Source organism: Exophiala viscosa (assembly GCF_022695815.1).
Source record: "Exophiala viscosa unplaced genomic scaffold EDD37scaffold_7, whole genome shotgun sequence".
NCBI classification, from domain to species: Eukaryota; Fungi; Ascomycota; class Eurotiomycetes; order Chaetothyriales; family Herpotrichiellaceae; genus Exophiala; species Exophiala viscosa.
In genome coordinates, this window is record NW_026944359.1 from 1,046,133 (window position 1) to 1,063,042 (window position 16,910).

General features: G+C 51.0%; 6 protein-coding genes across 6 annotated transcripts; 4 read left to right on the plus strand and 2 right to left on the minus strand.

Moving 5' to 3' along the window:
• Positions 1–126: 126 nt before the first annotated feature.
• On the plus strand, positions 127–5,675 carry EDD37DRAFT_592717 (uncharacterized protein; the record flags this gene model as incomplete). The annotated part of the gene is made up of 2 exons (XM_062814537.1): positions 127–4,938; positions 5,011–5,675. Exons 1-2 carry the CDS (start codon positions 384–386, stop codon positions 5,673–5,675), a joined length of 5,220 nt encoding a protein of 1,739 aa, XP_062669092.1. The 5' UTR covers positions 127–383.
• A 704-nt stretch (positions 5,676–6,379) lies between these two features.
• EDD37DRAFT_461687 (aminodeoxychorismate synthase) lies at positions 6,380–9,044 on the minus strand. The gene has a single exon (XM_062812971.1). The coding sequence runs from the start codon at positions 8,813–8,815 to the stop codon at positions 6,416–6,418; it is 2,400 nt and encodes a 799-aa protein (XP_062669093.1). The 5' UTR covers positions 8,816–9,044; the 3' UTR covers positions 6,380–6,415.
• Positions 9,045–9,537: 493 nt separating this feature from the next.
• On the plus strand, positions 9,538–10,416 carry EDD37DRAFT_658469 (uncharacterized protein; the record flags this gene model as incomplete). The annotated part of the gene is made up of 2 exons (XM_062818978.1): positions 9,538–9,574; positions 9,599–10,416. 2 exons carry the CDS (start codon positions 9,538–9,540, stop codon positions 10,414–10,416), a joined length of 855 nt encoding a protein of 284 aa, XP_062669094.1.
• A 462-nt stretch (positions 10,417–10,878) lies between these two features.
• Positions 10,879–11,937, plus strand: EDD37DRAFT_658470 (MED6 mediator subfamily complex component-domain-containing protein; the record flags this gene model as incomplete). Its single annotated transcript, XM_062818979.1, has 2 exons — positions 10,879–11,325; positions 11,383–11,937. 2 exons carry the CDS (start codon positions 10,879–10,881, stop codon positions 11,935–11,937), a joined length of 1,002 nt encoding a protein of 333 aa, XP_062669095.1.
• Positions 11,938–12,222: 285 nt separating this feature from the next.
• On the plus strand, positions 12,223–14,047 carry EDD37DRAFT_461661 (UV excision repair protein Rad23). Its single transcript, XM_062812970.1, has 7 exons — positions 12,223–12,289; positions 12,347–12,424; positions 12,476–12,523; positions 12,582–12,654; positions 12,706–12,785; positions 12,836–13,582; positions 13,634–14,047. Exons 2-7 carry the CDS (start codon positions 12,407–12,409, stop codon positions 13,835–13,837), a joined length of 1,170 nt encoding a protein of 389 aa, XP_062669096.1. The 5' UTR covers positions 12,223–12,289; positions 12,347–12,406; the 3' UTR covers positions 13,838–14,047.
• Positions 14,048–14,123: 76 nt separating this feature from the next.
• Positions 14,124–16,748, minus strand: EDD37DRAFT_462771 (alpha 1,2-mannosyltransferase Smp3). Its single transcript, XM_062812974.1, has 5 exons — positions 16,662–16,748; positions 16,143–16,549; positions 15,707–16,089; positions 15,530–15,654; positions 14,124–15,476 (listed from the first exon to the last, which is right to left on the minus strand). The coding sequence occupies exons 2-5, from the start codon at positions 16,249–16,251 to the stop codon at positions 14,258–14,260; spliced, it is 1,836 nt and encodes a 611-aa protein (XP_062669097.1). The 5' UTR covers positions 16,252–16,549; positions 16,662–16,748; the 3' UTR covers positions 14,124–14,257.
• Between the last annotated feature and the right edge of the window lie 162 nt (positions 16,749–16,910).

Below are 16,910 nucleotides of genomic sequence, written 5' to 3' on the forward strand. Positions count from 1 at the left end.
TAACAATGGGAGTAGATTGTTTGCTGTCCTTGAGTGGTGAAGTTAGTCCAGGTCCACCATGCACGTGCTTTCGCGTTCCAGTTAAAGACGGAGTTAAAGACCGCTAAGGTTAATGCCTATCGATAACGCCTGAAGGATCGAGACTTTCAGAGTTCAGGCACCTTTCCGCCTTATGTCGCCACCTGCAGTTGAGAGGCGGGTGATGTCAGCCTTGTCGACGCCTGTACTCCAAGGACTCTTACCGAATTCGCCTTTCCCAAACATCGAACCCTTTCCAAAGTTCGCCTCCGGGCACGCCAGTCTCCATTGTTACGCGCCACATGGGGTTATAAGGTGGTGTCCGGTACCATTTATATCTTGTTCTTTCATCTTTATCCTTCACCATGGCTGCGATGGATTTCGACGCTCTTCGCGCGCAGACGCTCCGCTCGGGTGCCGACGAAGAGGCCGTAACAGTCAACACCAGAGCCTTGATAGACAAGGTGTTGGCCCGGTACTCTGGAGAATGGACTGTTCTCAGAGAACTTCTGCAAAACGCCGCCGATGCCACCGCTACCAAGATCAAAATCAAGTTCGAAACCTTACCCTCTACGACCATCCCATCCTTACCCGCAGACGCATCATCCTCGACTCGATTGAGACATACAGTACAGCACCATACTTTGAAGAGACTGGTCGTTACAAATAACGGGACTCCCTTCAGCGAGAATGATTGGAATCGACTAAAACGAATCGCGGAAGGCAACCCTGACGAGACCAAGATTGGTGCCTTTGGTGTAGGATTCTATTCCACATTCTCAGACTGTGAGAACCCTTTCGTTTCCTCTGGAAAAGAAGCCATGGCATTCTTTTGGAAGAATAACTCCTTGTTCACGAGACGACTGCAACTTCCAGACTCAGAAACGACTTCAGACACCAATTTCGTGCTGGACTATCGAGATACCACATCTCCCGTGCCACCATTGCTCCCTCTGGCGCAGTTCCTGGCGAACAGTCTGACATTCGTTGGGCTTGAGAACATTGAGCTCTGGCTGGATGAGTGGAATGTCCTCGCTCTGAACAAGAAGACTTCGCCTAGCTACGATGTGGCGATCCCCCGAGACATTGAACCAAAAACTAGCGAAGGTTTCATGAAAGTTGCCAAAGTCTCTAAAGAGATTGCACAGATCGAGGGACAATGGATGGCCGTCATTGGATGGAAAGCTACAAGAGACAGCAGTCGGTCTACCGACAAGGATGCTGCGCCATCTCTACGCAAGTTCTTTTCTCGACTTGCAGGTGCCGTCCTGGAGGAAACTCAGCCCGAATCCAAACCTGATCCAGCAAGCGATACGGATCTGCTCGCGTCGAAAGTATCGGCGACCGTCTTTCTCAACGTGAATACCGCAACTATCAAGACTTTCACCGGTCAGAAGTTCAACGAGGAGTTGGAACGAGCCACAAAGAAGTCACCTCCAAAGTACACCAAACTTGCTATATTGACTGCCCCCTACGTTCCGGACGAGAGTTTGGCCAAGGCTTCTGCCGCTGGAGATGTTTTTGGGACAGTCTTGCCGGGCAGGGGAGGCAAGATATTTATTGGGTTTCCCACACATCAAACCACCGGTTTGAGTGCACATATTTCAGCGCCATCAGTCATCCCGACCGTCGAGCGAGAGTCTATCGATCTTAATGCCAGATATGTAAGAACCTGGAACATGGAAATGCTTCGTGCTGCTGGCATAGTATGCAGAATAGCCTGGTCTTGCGAGATGCAGGAGATCAAGGAGAAGACGATGCGAGAGGCAAATGGCAGATCTAAGATCCGCATGGAAGACGTCAACCCCTTTTTGGACGAAGCTATCACAATCTTCAAGAATTTTACATTCAAAGAGTCAACTCCTTCCTCATCGATTGGTCAATTATTGGAGGACGCATTCTGGACGTGCAGCAAGCAAGCCTCCATTGATGTCGTCTCGACGTGCGGTGTCCTTCCCACCCACAATGTACGTCTAGCGCCTAAGGACCTGACTTTCATGGAGGGCATCCCGATATTGCCTGAAAAGCTTGCGACTGAAGCGAAGACGCTGGTCAACAAGCTTGTAGACTTCGGGCTTATTACAGAAGTGACCGTCTCGGATATCAAGCTGGCCTTGGAATCGAGTCCACTCACCACCCCTCAAGTCTCTGAATTCCTCGCATGGCTCACGAAACAGGCATCGAAAGGACAACTTGATAAGGCTACTATTAAGAGCCTTCTGTCGGTCGCGGTAGCTAATGATGATAGCCCGGAGGATAATGCAAGTTCTCTGCTTCAACTTGGGGAGATACGGCATTTCATCAATCCCAGCAGAACTCCTGTTGGCCTGCCGGTGCCTCCTACAGTCATGCCTTTCAAGTTCACCAAGAGCATGAGCAAGCATGATCTGGAAAGTCTGGGATGGGAAGAGCTGCAACTTGTGATCTGGCTCCGATGGCTGGTAGTTCAGTCCAGTAACCGCCAGGTCTTGTCGGAGAACCAGGATATCACAAAGTCTCCTGAGTTCAGCTCTCAAATCCTGTCACTTCTGTCAAAGCAGTGGGATTCTGTCAGTCAATCGTCCAAGACGACGTTGGTAGAATTGCTTAGCAAGCTGACGATCATTCCCACCAAATTCGGAATGAAGAAACCGGAAGATTCCTATTTTCCAAATGTCAAGCTATTTGACGACCTTGCGACAATCCAGGGGCTCGGCAATGTCAAGGATAAATTCTTAGTTGCGTTGGGGGTTCGCAAGACAGTCGAATTGGGCGTGGTTTTCGGAAGACTGCTCGCGCTTGATCCAAAGTCAACAAAAGGCGACAGCAACGCGAGACCTCAATGGAGCCACGTCGACCTAATCCAATATCTCGCTTCTGTGAAGGATGATATTCCGGGAACAGACTATCAAAGACTCAGAACAACACCCATTGTTCAAAGACAGGTCAGAGGCAAAGAAGACGAGGATTCAACCAAGCGCTACAAGGTCTCGGAACTGTTCGAGCCGCGCCCTGACTTGCGTGAGCTTGGGCTGCCTGTTTTGGCTTGGCCTGGTCTCTACCGCAGCAGCAGTCCAGAGGGAAAGTTCCTAAGTACGCTTGGTCTTCGCACTACACCTCTCGTGGAAGAACTCATCAAAATCATGTCTGTGGCTGGGACGAAGGGGCCCAACATGGATCTTGATCTTCGGGATAGAGCTTTGGCATACTTCTTGTCGCATCATCATGCTTACGGATATGCCTCGTTCGATTACTCCAGTATCACGATTCCGTTTTTGCCACTGGAAAATAAGCCTGACGAACTTGCTACTCCTTCGCAATGTTTCGCTGATGCTGGAGCCTCGCTTTTCGGCTTCGACATTCTGAAGCGTGACTGGATCCCACATGCCACAAAACTCGGTGTGAGGCTGAATCCTCCCATGGAACTCTGTATCAATGTACTCGCCAAACGACCGCCCACAACCTACAATGATGCGCGATCCATGTTCACCTATTTCGCCGGGAGATTGAGTGAGATCAACATCAGCACGATCCCAAGACTGAGAGAGCTGAACTTCATTCCGGTTTTTATCAAAGGAAAAGAGAAATCAGCACCTAAACTACACACTTCTCCTCGGAACTGCTTCCTTGGCGAGAGTGATGTCTTTGGTGAAATCTTCCATTACGTGGACTTCGGAATGGAAGCGAACGCCTTTCTCATGAAGTGTGGCACGAAGCCGGAACCCTCGAAGGTGGAAGTTGCCCAGATCCTTGTCAAGGAACCAGCCCGCATCTCTGCAACATTTCGCAATGCTGAGAAATATATGGCGCTTCTACGGAGTATGGCTGACAGTGCCAAAGATTTGAAGAAAAACAAAGAGCTTTGGGCAGAGATGAAGAGAGCACCTTTCTTGCTTGCCAGCAAGGAACTTGCTGCCTCGCAAGCTCTGACAAGCCGAGCCAGTGGTAAAGATGAGGACTATGACCAACTCGAGGAGGACGAGTTGCAAGGTATCCGAGAATTCCAGTTGTGTAGTGCTCAAGACGCTATTATCATTGATGACTACCTCAACTACAATCTGTTCAAGACAAACATTCTGGCCGCACCTCAAGAAGAAACGTTGGAGGACTTCTACTTCGCTCTTGGAGCGCCATTGCTGAGCTCACTTGTGGAGGAAGCTGCTCGTCATGGTCCAAGAGCAGCTGATCAGAAACCCGCCGAAAGACTCCAGAAACAGATATTGGAAAGATCGACCTTATTTCTCCACGAACAGCCTCATGACACGATCAAGCATGACGCCAAATGGTTGGAGAAGAATTTGCAGGTTCAGCTAGTGTCTTCAATTTCGCTGAGAAGATCTCTTAAAGGCCGTGATGTCAGCCATACTGAGAAACGCACTGCCGTTGTCACTGCGGTGAATCGTGAGTACACATTGTGGATCACAGGCGCAAAACCAGATCTGTACCAAGTGAGTCAGGCTTTAGTCCATATCCTGCTCAACAGACCTAAGCTACATTCTGCCATCACATTGGAAATGCTGCTGAAGACCGATTTGCTAGAGTTACGTGCTCGTGGCTTTAACGTCGGGCGCATTTTACGACAGAAGGCAGCTGAGGCTCGACTTGCCGAAAACAGAAGACAACAAGATCTTGAGGAGCAGCAGAAGCGGATTCAAGAAGAAGAAAAGGCGTGGCGAGCTTCGCAAGAACAGACTGTCAAGGACAAACCCCAACAGAAACAGCTGCCTGGTGGCTTTCCAGATTCGCCAGATAGCAGAGCCCCGACGACTGATATGGTCCCTGCCACGCCTACATTGGACGATCTTGGTCGCAGAAATGGCCGCAATCTTTTCACGAATCTCTCACGCCAGCTTGGATTCGGCCATAACCGGCAGAACGATCCACCTCCACCATATCAGTACGGTGATGAAACAGGCGGTGGACATGAGGGCCGGCCAAGCAGTCAAGCAGGCAATCAGAAGGCAGTCCAGCAGACCGGTCTGCGAAACGGTCTGCAAAACGGTGGCCAACCAGACAATGTTGCGGCACCCTACCAGCTCCGGGAGAATCTGCTCAATGCCATCAAGAAGTCCCGCGCTCACAACTCCTCAGCGATCTTCAGTCCAGGCGAGACAAATATCTTGAATGAGACCAAATCATACTGCGACGAAAAACCAGCTCATGACCTCACCTTCGTGGCGGACATCAAGCACGGCATCCAAATGTACCTTTCCCCGTCTTCGGTCAGCAACTCGTCCGCATTCCTCCAGCAACATTCTTCGGGTCTGACGACCTTTGCCACACTGTTGAAAGGAGTCGGTGAAGTCTTCAGCCTTGACCCGCGCACGTTGAACATCTTCTACGAGAATTCAGGCAAGACCATTGGTTTCAATCGCAATGGTAGTATCTTTTGCAATTATCGGTATTACCAGGCTCTGCATGAGAAGGATGCCGGCACACCCGAAGGGTATCGTGAGGCTTTTGTATACTGGTGGGTTATTCTGTGTCATGAGCTGGCACATAACCTGGTTGGCGATCACAGCTCCGAGCACAGTTACTACACTGAGGGATTTGTGGCGCAGTACTTTGGAAGGGTCATGACTGCACTGGGTCAGCAGTTGCCTGCCGCAGGGTTGCCTGTTCGAGCGCGGCCAACGAGTTCGGGACCGACGCCGCAGGGACCCTTGGTTGAGATATAAATGTTCGATAACGGTTTGGAAATGGAAAGGAAATTGAAGTGAAAGCATAGCCTAGCATGGCATGGCATAGCGATGGTGTTATTGGCTTTGGGGTTGTTCGTCTGTACGGGTACAAAACAGTTTGTATAGAGTCGAAATCAGGGCCGGGAACCAAGATATTCTCTGGTTCGGGTTAGAAAAGTCTTCATCTCCTGTACTATGCTCACTGGTATAATCAGCAGCCTGATTACACATAGACCGTTGACCTCTCGAGACGATCCGTTGCCTCATCGTCGGTAATTTCAATTACAGTCTATCGAAGAGGCCGTGTTGAAAAGCCCATCTCGGAAACAAACCCATTCGCCAGTGCTGACATTCGCTGAGCAGTCGCTGGGTCTCTTCGCTTGCAAAAGAGAATGCGCATATCTATGTCTTCCGCGGATAAAAATCAGAACAGAACGCTCAAGTATGCAGTGCTGAAAGGCCCGAGCCAGTCCTCCCCTTTCGCAGTTCGAATCCATAAGCGCCATGCTTGCAGTGTTGAAACGCCAGTCCTTTTGGTACAATTCAAATCCATAGACGCCGTGCTTGCAGCCATACCGGGCGCAGCTGGTTGCATTGAACATTATCATCATTTCGTGTTGAAGGGCCAAAGGCCAAGAAAGATCATGTTCTTCTTATCACTTTAATGTCCGTACTTGTGACCACATCTGTTCTCCGTTGAAGGGTACAAAGTGTGACTTCCTCAGGTCGAATTCGGATCACACCCGGAACCCACGCATGACACTGTCCAGTTTGGTCACCATTTCTTCCCATTCCTGCTCCTCGTCGCTGAGCACGGTGATGGCTCCACCGGCGCCGATGTGCCATTTCTGCATCGCTGGGCTCTCGGCCGTCTCAGGCACGTTCTCGTCCGCATGCGAGAATGCGGTGCGTATGCAGACTGACCATGCTCCGTTGCCAGTGATATCCATGTACCCTATCGCGCCGGAGTAAACGCCCCTGTGTCTCTGCTCGAGGCGACAGAGAATCTCGCAGGATCGTTTCTTTGGAGCGCCCGTCATGCTTCCAGGTGGAAGGGTGTTGAACAGGGCTTTGATGCCATATTTGGTCATTCCATGCTTGAACTCGTTGGACTGGCGGGCAGTGTCTGCAGGTGTCGGAATGTGGGCGCGAATGTGCGAGACGAGTGAGAAGACAGTCTCGGTTTCGATGACATCGCATAGCTTGATGACTTCAACAAGCGCATCGTGTCCGACCGTGCTGTAGAGATCGTGTCGAATGAGATCGACGATCATGAGATTTTCGGCGGTCTCTTTGGCGTTGGAGAGGATCGCCGTGGCCTTTTCCAGCGACATATCGGGTGTCTTTTTCACTGTGCCTTTCATAGGGACCATGTCGATGGTGCCATTGCTGGACCAGGACAGGAAATGCTCGGGCGAGGAAGATAGAATAGTCGTCTGGTTCAAGCAGATATAGGCGGCGAAGGGGACGGGGTTATGACGTTGGATGTTTTTGTACAGGAGCCAGGAATTTGTCGTGGGGTTGGATGTCGTGGGTGTGGTGACTGTGGCTTCAGTGGTGAGGCACAGTTCGTAGGAGTTGCCAGCGACAAGCTCGGATTGACAGGCGCGAATTTTCGAGAGATATTGGTCGTGGCTGGGAAAGGTGTAGGTCGTGGAAGCGAGGATTCTCTGTAGCTCAATTTGCTCCAACGGATCTCTTGATCGCATCGTCGTTTCATTTCTTAAGCTGAGTCTGCCACTCATGCCTTCAACCCAGTCCTTGTCCCCATTTCTGATTGTTTGAACATGTGCTGTTTTTGTCTCATGGTCGAACACGATGCTGCGGTCCACCCAGAGAAGACTGACATCTGGTATGCACGAGGATGGACGCCCTCGAGGATGGACATGCAGATTAAGCGAATCGGTGCCAAACTCGTACGACACGAAGCCCATAAAGCCGCCCCTGAAAGGCAGGTGAGGTTTATCATCGATAACGTTTTTGGGACGCATGAAGTTTTCGATTGTGTCTATGAGCTCATCTCGTCCAATTTGATGCTCCCCTTTCGGTTCTTGGCCCTGGAAGTGCGCAATCTTGCCATCTGTGTACTCAATCCGCAAGTTTGAATCGTCGGTAAACGCATAGATGCTGTAGCGACCTCTTTTAGTGGACTCTAGCATCAAAACACTGTTGGAGGGGGACAACTTGTGGCACAGTGAAGCAAGTTTCTCGGCTCCGTTGGGCATTGGAATGCTGGCGCGAAAGACGATATTGTCGCCCGTTGCACCGTTAACCTCGACCACTGTTGGCTCATCAGAGTCACAGCCGCTCGTGGTATGTCGAGGCAAGCTTGGTGGAGTAGCGTTCGATTCTATCGTCCTTGAAAGAAATTTGGGTGAGGGAATATGCGCCTGAGATGCACCCCACCATCGTTTGACGAGGTCATGACAGGCTGGGTTTGACTTGCATGATTCTGGATGAAATTGGAAGCCATGGAAAGGGAGAGTTTTGTGTTTGACAGCCATCACCCAGTCATCCTTGTCCCAAGCCAGAACTTCTAGACTGTCATTGAAGTGATGTCGTGCTCTAACGTTTGACGGCTTCGAGAAGACCGACGCGCCGGATTGTAGACTTTGATACGAGGAGATACTATCCACGGAGCCGGTTGAACTCCGACGGCTTGTGTTTGTGCTGTCATCCTGTTTGAAATCCTTCAGTCGTACACCCAGGCTGTTGTAATTTGTTGCCACGATCGCCCCACAGCCAGCAAAGATATCTTTGTCCGCGTGTTGAATGTCTTTGGCGTGTCCATGACATGGTAAACCCATTCGAACAATAGGGGTACCATACTGTACACAGAGACTTTGGAACCCTAGGCAGATACCGAGGACCGGTAAGTCGAGTTCTGCGGCGCACTCCCACACTTGTCTAAACAGACCAACATCTGACTCATTGTGGGGGTTTCCTGGACCCGGACCAAGGACGATTGCGTCAAAGGTCGAAAAGAAATCTCGACATGACCGATTGTATTGGCTTGGGATGTCGCAATCGATCCTGATCAACGTGACAGAGACAGAAAGTTGCAGGCGTAGTAGAGCAGTAATATTTTCTGCGAAAGAGTCGTAGGCATCGATGAAGAGAATCGATGCTGTTGCCATTTTCGAGCTGAGATGAGAGACGAATGACTGTTCGAGGAGAAGACGCTGATTAAATAATGGTGCAAAGGAAAGTGGTCGATGGTAGAAAGAAGGAAAGTAACAGTACAAACCAGCCAGATAGCAAATACGCCAAACGGAGACAGATACCACCGCACCTACACCTACCGGGAGTGTGCTTTTATAAAGTGAGAGAAAATACGTTCATGGTCATATATTATGATTGAGAAAAGCGAAAAAGGAAGGATTTGATGCAACTATTTTTGCTCGCGCTCGGGAACATCCATACCAAGCAGTAGTGAATCCACGGCAAGAACGGCCAGCCCTGCCCTCTTGTAGAAACGGAGTGATGCCGCCCTGTACGAAAGTCCGAGTGACGCGAGCTGGTTGATGCTTACTAAGTATTGGCTCCAAAAGCAGCGCTGCATTCCTTGTTAACATCGTCCGCTGTCCTGTTGAAATACGAGTAACTTACTCCGTACCAAAGCTAAACGTTGAAGTATCACGTGAGTGTACACAACTTGTGCGGGGACTTTATCCCCACAGTTGTGACCTATTTTCTGACACGTCCGCCGCAGCTTGTCCGTGCGTGGATTGAGGCCGTGGTTTGCAATTGGTTGCAGTCGGTCAGAAATTACGCCGGTAACCACTGGGTAGGGAGTACTATCACCTATTAAGAGACGGTACGATACCATTAGGTGTCGTCCACTTCAAGCACAAGCACAATGCCTCTCCCTCTGATTCACTACCTGTACCCCTCCGGTCTGCACAAATACCTTCGGCAAGATGAGAACGGCGAGCCTAGCTGGGCACTGGTGACTGGTGCCACCGATGGAATCGGTCGCGCTCTGTGTGTCGAGCTGAGCGCCCGAGGCTTCAACGTGGTGCTGCATGGCCGTAACCATAGTAAGCTCGAACGCGTGCGGGATGAGCTGCAGGCCATGCACCCGCAGCGCCAGTTTCGGACAGTAACGGCCGATGCGGCTTCATTTACCCAGGCGAATATCGAGCAAATCGTACGCCAGGTCGCGAATGTGCCGCTTACAGTCCTCATCAACAACGTTGGGGGCACCGGGGTGCTCTCGTCCAACTTCATGCATTTCGAGGACACGACTCCTGCCGAAATCGCCGGGGTGTTCTCGGTCAACGTGCTGTTCGCCCTGCAGTTGACGCGCGCCCTACTGCCACAACTCCAGCAACAAGCTCCGACGCTCATCATGACCTGCGGCAGCCAGGCGTACGTAGGCCAACCATATGTCGCCGCCTATTCGGCTACCAAGGGCGCGCTTCACGCTTGGTCACGCGCGTTGTCCGCTGAGCAGCATGCGGCTGGCTCGCAGGTCGATGTCCTTGAGCTAGTGATTGGTGGAACCTATACGCAGGTATTTGAGGGTGACAGCAACTTCAAACCCGGGCTGTTCATGCCCACACCAGATATTGTGGCTCGCGCAGCGCTCGACAGAGTTGGCCTGGGACACCGCTCCGTCTATGCGTACTTTTGGCATCGCGTACAGACGTTTTGCCTTGAACTTCTGCCAACCACCGTGGCGGATAGCCTAGTAGCGGATATACTAAAACCGAGCGTCAAGGCAAAAGCAAAATAGAGAGAAATGCGGGGCTGGGAATACGAGTGGGAGACCAGCTGTAAGAAGGGCAAAATGCGAAAAGACTAGAATATCTGGAGGACAGATTTGAGGAGATATTGCATATTAGGTATGATAGAAAAAAATGGGAGCATCAAATAAACCCACAGACAAGCACAGTCGTGTAGGTGAGAGGTGAGTAGGGAAGGAAGTGGGAGGTAAGCAGTGTTTAAGAAACGGCGTAGGTCGGGTGGGTGTGGTCGACGTTAAGTTTATTTATTATACCTTCTGTCGCCAAGCATCAGCCTTGTATTGTATTCAAGTTGTTTACTTGACAGCAAGTGTAGGGAACCACCAGTATAATCTTCACTATGATCACAGTATGATGATACACATCGCTTGTCACTGTCATCGGATAAGTTAGGTAGTACTCTATCGCGACCAAGATGATCCGACCTTGCCAGGTCATCAACATTCTTCGACATGGCCGACTCCAAAGATGACCTGACCGAAAAGGCCCATTTCGATCCTAACTGGATCGCGTGGAATGGAGGCTACATACACTCTAACAACGTCTTGTTCTATTTCGCCACTTCACCATTCTTCGACCAAGTCTCTGGGAATCAGTCTCTTTTCACCCAGTGGGCGGGCACTCCGAATCAGAACGATATCCTAGGCACAAGGGCTAAATTCGAGGACAATCTACGCCATCAGCGTGGCATTCAATATGTCGTGGAGCACGATCCACTTGAGGAAAAGGTCATGATCGATGGCCCCAATGGTCCTGAACAGTCCAATGTTTGGGTGATTCGGAAACAGAACCGCGAAGACGACACGGCCAACGGAGTCACCGTTTTGGGCTACTACTATATCGTCAATGATGTGATCTATCAAGCTCCAGCAGTGGCAAGCGTGCTCACTTATAGAATGGTAAGCTGGAAATGCGGTTCTTTTTCTTTTCAGTCATGGTAATGCGTGAGACTACAGTTGAACACGGTCTCGGCGCTGGAGAAGGTCTTTTCAGCACCAGCAAACCTATTCTATTTTTCCGTTTCGCATGGCCATACCTATCACAAGCCCGTCCAAGCGTCGGCCAATCAAGCCACATCAGATCCTGCTCAGCAAAGTAAAGAGAGCACACCAATGCCCGGAAGTCAGCTATCTGCAAGCGAGAAACCAACAACATCCTCAGCTCAGCCACAAGAAGAAAACAATACTGGAGCCCGCACTGTCTGGGATGCACTGCGCATGACCCTGCAATATGGCAAGGAGTATGCCGATGACATATCCTTGGCTGGGGAGCCTGGAAACTTCAGATTTTCTAAGAACAAAGAGGCTGCCACTGGTCAAATTAAGGGTCAGACGAGCGGCAACATAGCCACGCCTAATCAATCTCGAGCACAGTCGATGGTTCCAGCTTCGTCAAGCAGCAACGCGGCAGTGTCAAAAGGTCTTAAGATCGGAGACAAGGGGGCTACGACGCCTGATGGAGTGGTCAATCGAAAAAGAAGGAAGAGTAAAGCAAGCGAACCAAGTCCGTAGGGGTTGGGTGTAATTTTTGTCTGGCTTTAGCAAACTGGGAGTGTCGGCGTGGCTCGTAGAAAATGCACTTTCTATCATGGAGTACCTCGTCGGCCCTACTCATCAGTAAGGACTGCAATGATACTGTATTCAAGCACCTAGGCATCTAGCAGAAGGGCGATATGAAATGAAGAGGGTGAGTAGTGAATATCGTACCTGTTGTGTCTTGGCATACGTGACAAGGCAACGGCGGCCATTCACCACTCATTTGGAGTCGCAGGCAGGCTGAGTGAGGCGTCATTCAAAAGACAATCACCTGCAATTGCATCTCTCGCATTTGCCGCTGCATCTACTTTATTTCATTGCTCTTCAGGTAAATCTTTACCACAAGAGCGAGCAACGGAGCCCGTATTCATTGTACCAGATACAGTCCCGAATATCATCACAAACTCACCCGACATACATACCAGCTTGTGTCGCGCGGGGCAAGATGAAGCTCTCATTTAGAGTCAGTCGATCTGCGGGTTACCATGCGCGACTATACACTGACAAATAGTAGGATCTCAAGCAGCAGAAGTTCACAATTGACGCCGAACCTTCAGACACGGTACGCCCATGATAACATGCCCACTTGCGCTTCCCTCAACTAATGTTTCCCGCACCAGATCGGCCAAGTGAAAGAGAGGATTGCGGCCGAGAAAGGATGGGAGGCACCTTCGCAGAAGCTCATCTACGCTGGTCGGTGACTTTTGTCTCTGCTTGGGTTCATACAATACTGATGCCACACAGGCAAGGTTCTGGCCGACGCCAACACTGTCGAATCTTACAAGATTGAAGAGAAGGGCTTCATTGTGTGCATGGTCAGCAAGGTACTTTTGCCGGTTCTCTTGTGTCTTGTGCATGAACTGACTTCGTCCAGCCAAAAGCCGCACCAGCTGCCAAACCAGCGGCTCCTTCAACACCAGCTGCCTCTACCTCAACGTCTACCCCTGCCGCACCAGCTGCACCAGCCGCGCCGCAACCCGCTCCACCTGCTGCCGCGTCGAACCAACCCTCCACACCTACTCCTGCTCAGCCTGCCACAACTGAACCTACGGCTGGTGAGCCTGGCTTCAATGATCCCTCCGCATTCTTGATCGGTAACCGAAATGAGGCGACCATTCGCGAGATGGAGGCCATGGGTTTCGAAAGATCACAGATCGACCGTGCTCTCCGTGCTGCGTTCTTCAACCCGGATCGTGCGATCGAATATCTTCTGAGTGGTATCCCGGAGAACATCCAGGCCGAACAGAGACAAGCCACACCCGCTGCCGCTGCTACTCAAGGTACTCCTGCTTCGCCACCAGCCGCCCAGCCTGCGCAACCAGCCCAGACAGGTGGAGACGAGCCAGTCAATCTCTTCGAAGCCGCGGCCCAAGCCAACCAACAAGGACGTGGTGGCGCAGCAAGAGGTGGTGCCGCTGCCACAGGAGGCAGAGGCCAAGGTGGACAACAGGTGAACCTTGAAATGCTTCGACAGAGTCCTCATTTCCAGCAAATCCGCCAAATTGTCCAACAACAGCCGTCCATGCTTGAGCCAATCTTGCAGCAACTTGCCGAGGGCAATCCAGAGCTTGCCCAGATGATCAGTCTGAATCCCGAACAGTTTCTCCAGCTGCTAGCAGAGGTAAGGTGTTGATGTTGCCTTTCAATCGGAAGATGCTAATTCGATATACAGGGACAGGAAGGTGATGAGGGCCCACTCCCACCTGGTGCCACACAAATCAGCGTGACTGAAGAAGAGCGTGATGCCATAGAACGGCTCTGCCGTCTGGGCTTTTCGAGGGAGCAAGTTATCCAGGCTTACTTTGCTTGTGACCGAAACGAAGAGTTAGCGGCCAACTTTTTGTTCGAGCAGCCCGAAGATGAGGAGACGCAGTGATCATATTATGCTCGTGAAGTGCGCTTTTTCCAACATGGATGGGCTTGAGCATTGTCGTTGGGATCTTGCAGGTGCTCTTTTCGGCCATGATATCAACGACAATGATCAACGGCTTGGAATGGCCTGATGTTGCAGTACACAGCAAGCGGTTTGTTTGAGGATTACGAGGTCAGCACGCGCGATATGCAGGCACCTTCATTGAGATGCTCCAGTCTAGTGCAAAGGAACGGGGGTGAGCAGTAAATCAGGGCTTGGCTTGGGCGGCGGAGAGAGATACCCTGCTGAGATACATACCGGCAATGAACCCGTCTCTGCCTGTACCTAGCCTAATAACGAGCATTATTGTCAATGTCAATGTTCTTCTCAATCAGTTGGCTCCTTTTTGTTTTATGGACAAGGAGTTGCTCTCAAGTACATAGCTCAAGTGGTCACGGCGGTCGTGACGGTCGGCACCGCATCCACAGCCGGGTCCGAAGCCAGATTGTCACCTTGATGGTCACCAGACTCATGCAGTACAACTTCCGGAGGCTGAACCTGGTTGCCATGCTGGTCCACGTACGCGATCGAGTCGCAAATTCTATCAACCTTCCATACCCCTAGTCCTCGTCTGCCCACAACTCTTTTCAGCGTTGGGGTCACACCATCGTCGCCAAAATCCATGTCGTCTAGATTGACGTGCTGCCGGTAAGTGAAGATATTTGTCATGAGTAGGTTGGCTGGCGGAACGTTGAATGTGATGGAGAAACTGAAATTGGAAACGGGCGGGTACGGCTCCGTCTCTTGTAGACGCCAGGCCGCCAGTGGCGCCACCACGAAGACGTCTGTCTTCTCCTTGTGCGGAATCAAACGCTCAATGAGGGACGGGTCACACGTCGGCATGTGCTGCATCAGCATGAAGACGAGTTCGCTTTGAGGGTAGCCCATGAGTGGGACGGTAGAGATGTTGAGGGAGTGGTTTGTGGCTGGGTGAACAGGGTCGGTGCCTAGCAGGAAGTTTGGCGGCGGATAGGTCTTCCACCAGAATACTTCGATGTTGTGGGCTTTGGAGTGCGTGTTCGTGATAGAGTTTGTGATTAGTGATGGGATGGCAAGTTGAGTCGGGATGACACCACCTTGGTGGTAGATGCCCATCAGTACTGCGAGGGCCACGTTGAAGATGATCCAGCTGGCCCAGAAAATGCTGTTCCATATCTTTGTCGTGGGAACGCGGAGGCATGCCAAGAATAAGGGGACGGCTGGGAGTAAGAAACGTGGCTCCTGATGAGGAATGAGGCTGAGAAAAAGAGTTCCGGTCGTCGCAGATGCTAGTCTGGCATTGCTAAGGAGTGTTTTCAGGACGCGCAGGTTGAAAGGGTAGGCGGACACAATTAAGAGGATTAAAGCTGGTCCCAGGAGTTGCGGCAGATTGACTAGCAGATGCTGATAGTGCGGATGAAGGCCATGCTGAGCAAGATTGCTGGTCTGCGTATTGTAGAGGAGATTGTTCAATGGTGTTATTACAGGTGCTCTGCGCACATGGTCGTACAAAGCTCGGAATGATCTGGTCGCCGCAGGCCCGGAGTAGTAGGCTGTGTCGATGATGATCGCGGCGACAGTCCAGAAGACGCTGGAAAGAAGAAGCGCAAGGGCGCAGAAAGGTCTGGCGGAATGTTAGGCTCAAGGGCTTTTTCACAGTTGCTGAAATTCGCTCACCTATTCAAGAAATGTGGCAACAGTTGCATGCCGGGTATCACAATGAACGCTGGAAAAGTGATTCGATTAAACGTGCCAAAGACAAAGAGAAAGCCCAGGACGATGCATGAGGCGATAGCTGATCGCTTCTGGTGAGCTGTCAGTGGATTGTCTAACAGTGAGACACAGGACACTTACCTTTTCGCCCACGATTCGCTCTATAACGACCAGACTCCATAACACAAGCAATGTTTCGATTGAGTTGGAGAAAGTGTGCGTCTGGAAGGTCCACGTTACGTATGAAGAGGTCACCAGGATGACAGCCTCTCGTCTGTGTCGTGGAGACCGGACCAGGTCATGAACAGCCCAATCTTGGACGACAAAACTGAGCATGAACATGACCAGACGAAGGGTGTAATATATGGTGTGAGGATCCACAAGACCATCTTCATCCTGAGCCCAAACCCATTTCATCAAGGCCATCGGCAGGCCATAGAAGGGCCATAATGGGAACACGCTGCGGATTGGATGGGATGATGTCCATTCCCACGTGCGATGGTTCGGATACGGGAAAAGATATCCTATCGAGGAGTCAGCGCATCCACCAAGATGAAGCGCAGTGTGGTGCGCATACCAGAAACAGGCTCTGGACCCTGAAAGATCTCGTCGGGGTGAAGGTAACTCGGACTCAATGCGAAAAAGATGCGAACAAACAGCAGGAACAGGTATATCAGTCGCCACATTCTTGTCGCAATCAACTTGCTGGGTATGTCTTTGGCTCTTTCATCGTTTGGCAGCAAGGTAAGGCCATATGCCCCAGACTCATCCTCAAGGTTGAAGTGCGAAATGTTGAACGGAGCGCGTTTGGAGACGCGTCGTTTGCGGAGAGGATGAAGTAGTACGGATATCAAGGCAAAAGTCGCACAAGGATGTTCGCTATGGATGCCGGAGACTGCGGATAGGCAGCATTGACAGGACGCGCATTCGTCGTTGGATCGAAATCAAGCTAATTGTTGCAGGATGCGATAAGGTGAGATTAATCTGTCCTCACTGTCAACTCCAGGCTTCGGACAAGGATTGCGAAGGGAGCCGGATGGAAAGTCACAGGCTACGTCATATCACGTGCGAGGCATCACTGCAGCCTTTCACTGACCTGCAAACAGTGCATTCCAGAACAATGGCAAGCAATTCAATGGAACAATCAGCGATTGGCAGCCCATTCATTTGCCTTCACGACAGGCAGCAAGGGGTGAGGGTCTGAAAAAATCACCGAACTGGAGTTCCCTATAAACAAGTATACCTTTGGTTCTCTCAGCACCCTTTTCTACTCTGTTTCAACAGTTGCCGAAACACAACAGCGTTTCGCATATTTGAGAGGCTTACAGTAAGTATACGAACACTT

Excerpts from the sequence above, each read along its gene's own strand:
- EDD37DRAFT_461687 (XM_062812971.1), bottom strand. The coding sequence starts at position 8,815 with ATGGCAACAGCATCGATTCTCTTCATCGATGCCTACGACTCTTTCGCA.
- EDD37DRAFT_462771 (XM_062812974.1), bottom strand. The coding sequence starts at position 16,251 with ATGTGGCGACTGATATACCTGTTCCTGCTGTTTGTTCGCATCTTTTTC. Across the intron at positions 16,090-16,142 it reads GGGTCCAGAGCCTGTTTCTG|GATATCTTTTCCCGTATCCG; the intron begins GTATGCGCACCA and ends ACTCCTCGATAG. Across the intron at positions 15,655-15,706 it reads AGCGAATCGTGGGCGAAAAG|CGATCAGCTATCGCCTCATG; the intron begins GTAAGTGTCCTG and ends GCTCACCAGAAG.
- EDD37DRAFT_461661 (XM_062812970.1), top strand. Across the intron at positions 12,524-12,581 it reads ACGCCGAACCTTCAGACACG|ATCGGCCAAGTGAAAGAGAG; the intron begins GTACGCCCATGA and ends TTCCCGCACCAG. Across the intron at positions 12,786-12,835 it reads TTGTGTGCATGGTCAGCAAG|CCAAAAGCCGCACCAGCTGC; the intron begins GTACTTTTGCCG and ends GACTTCGTCCAG.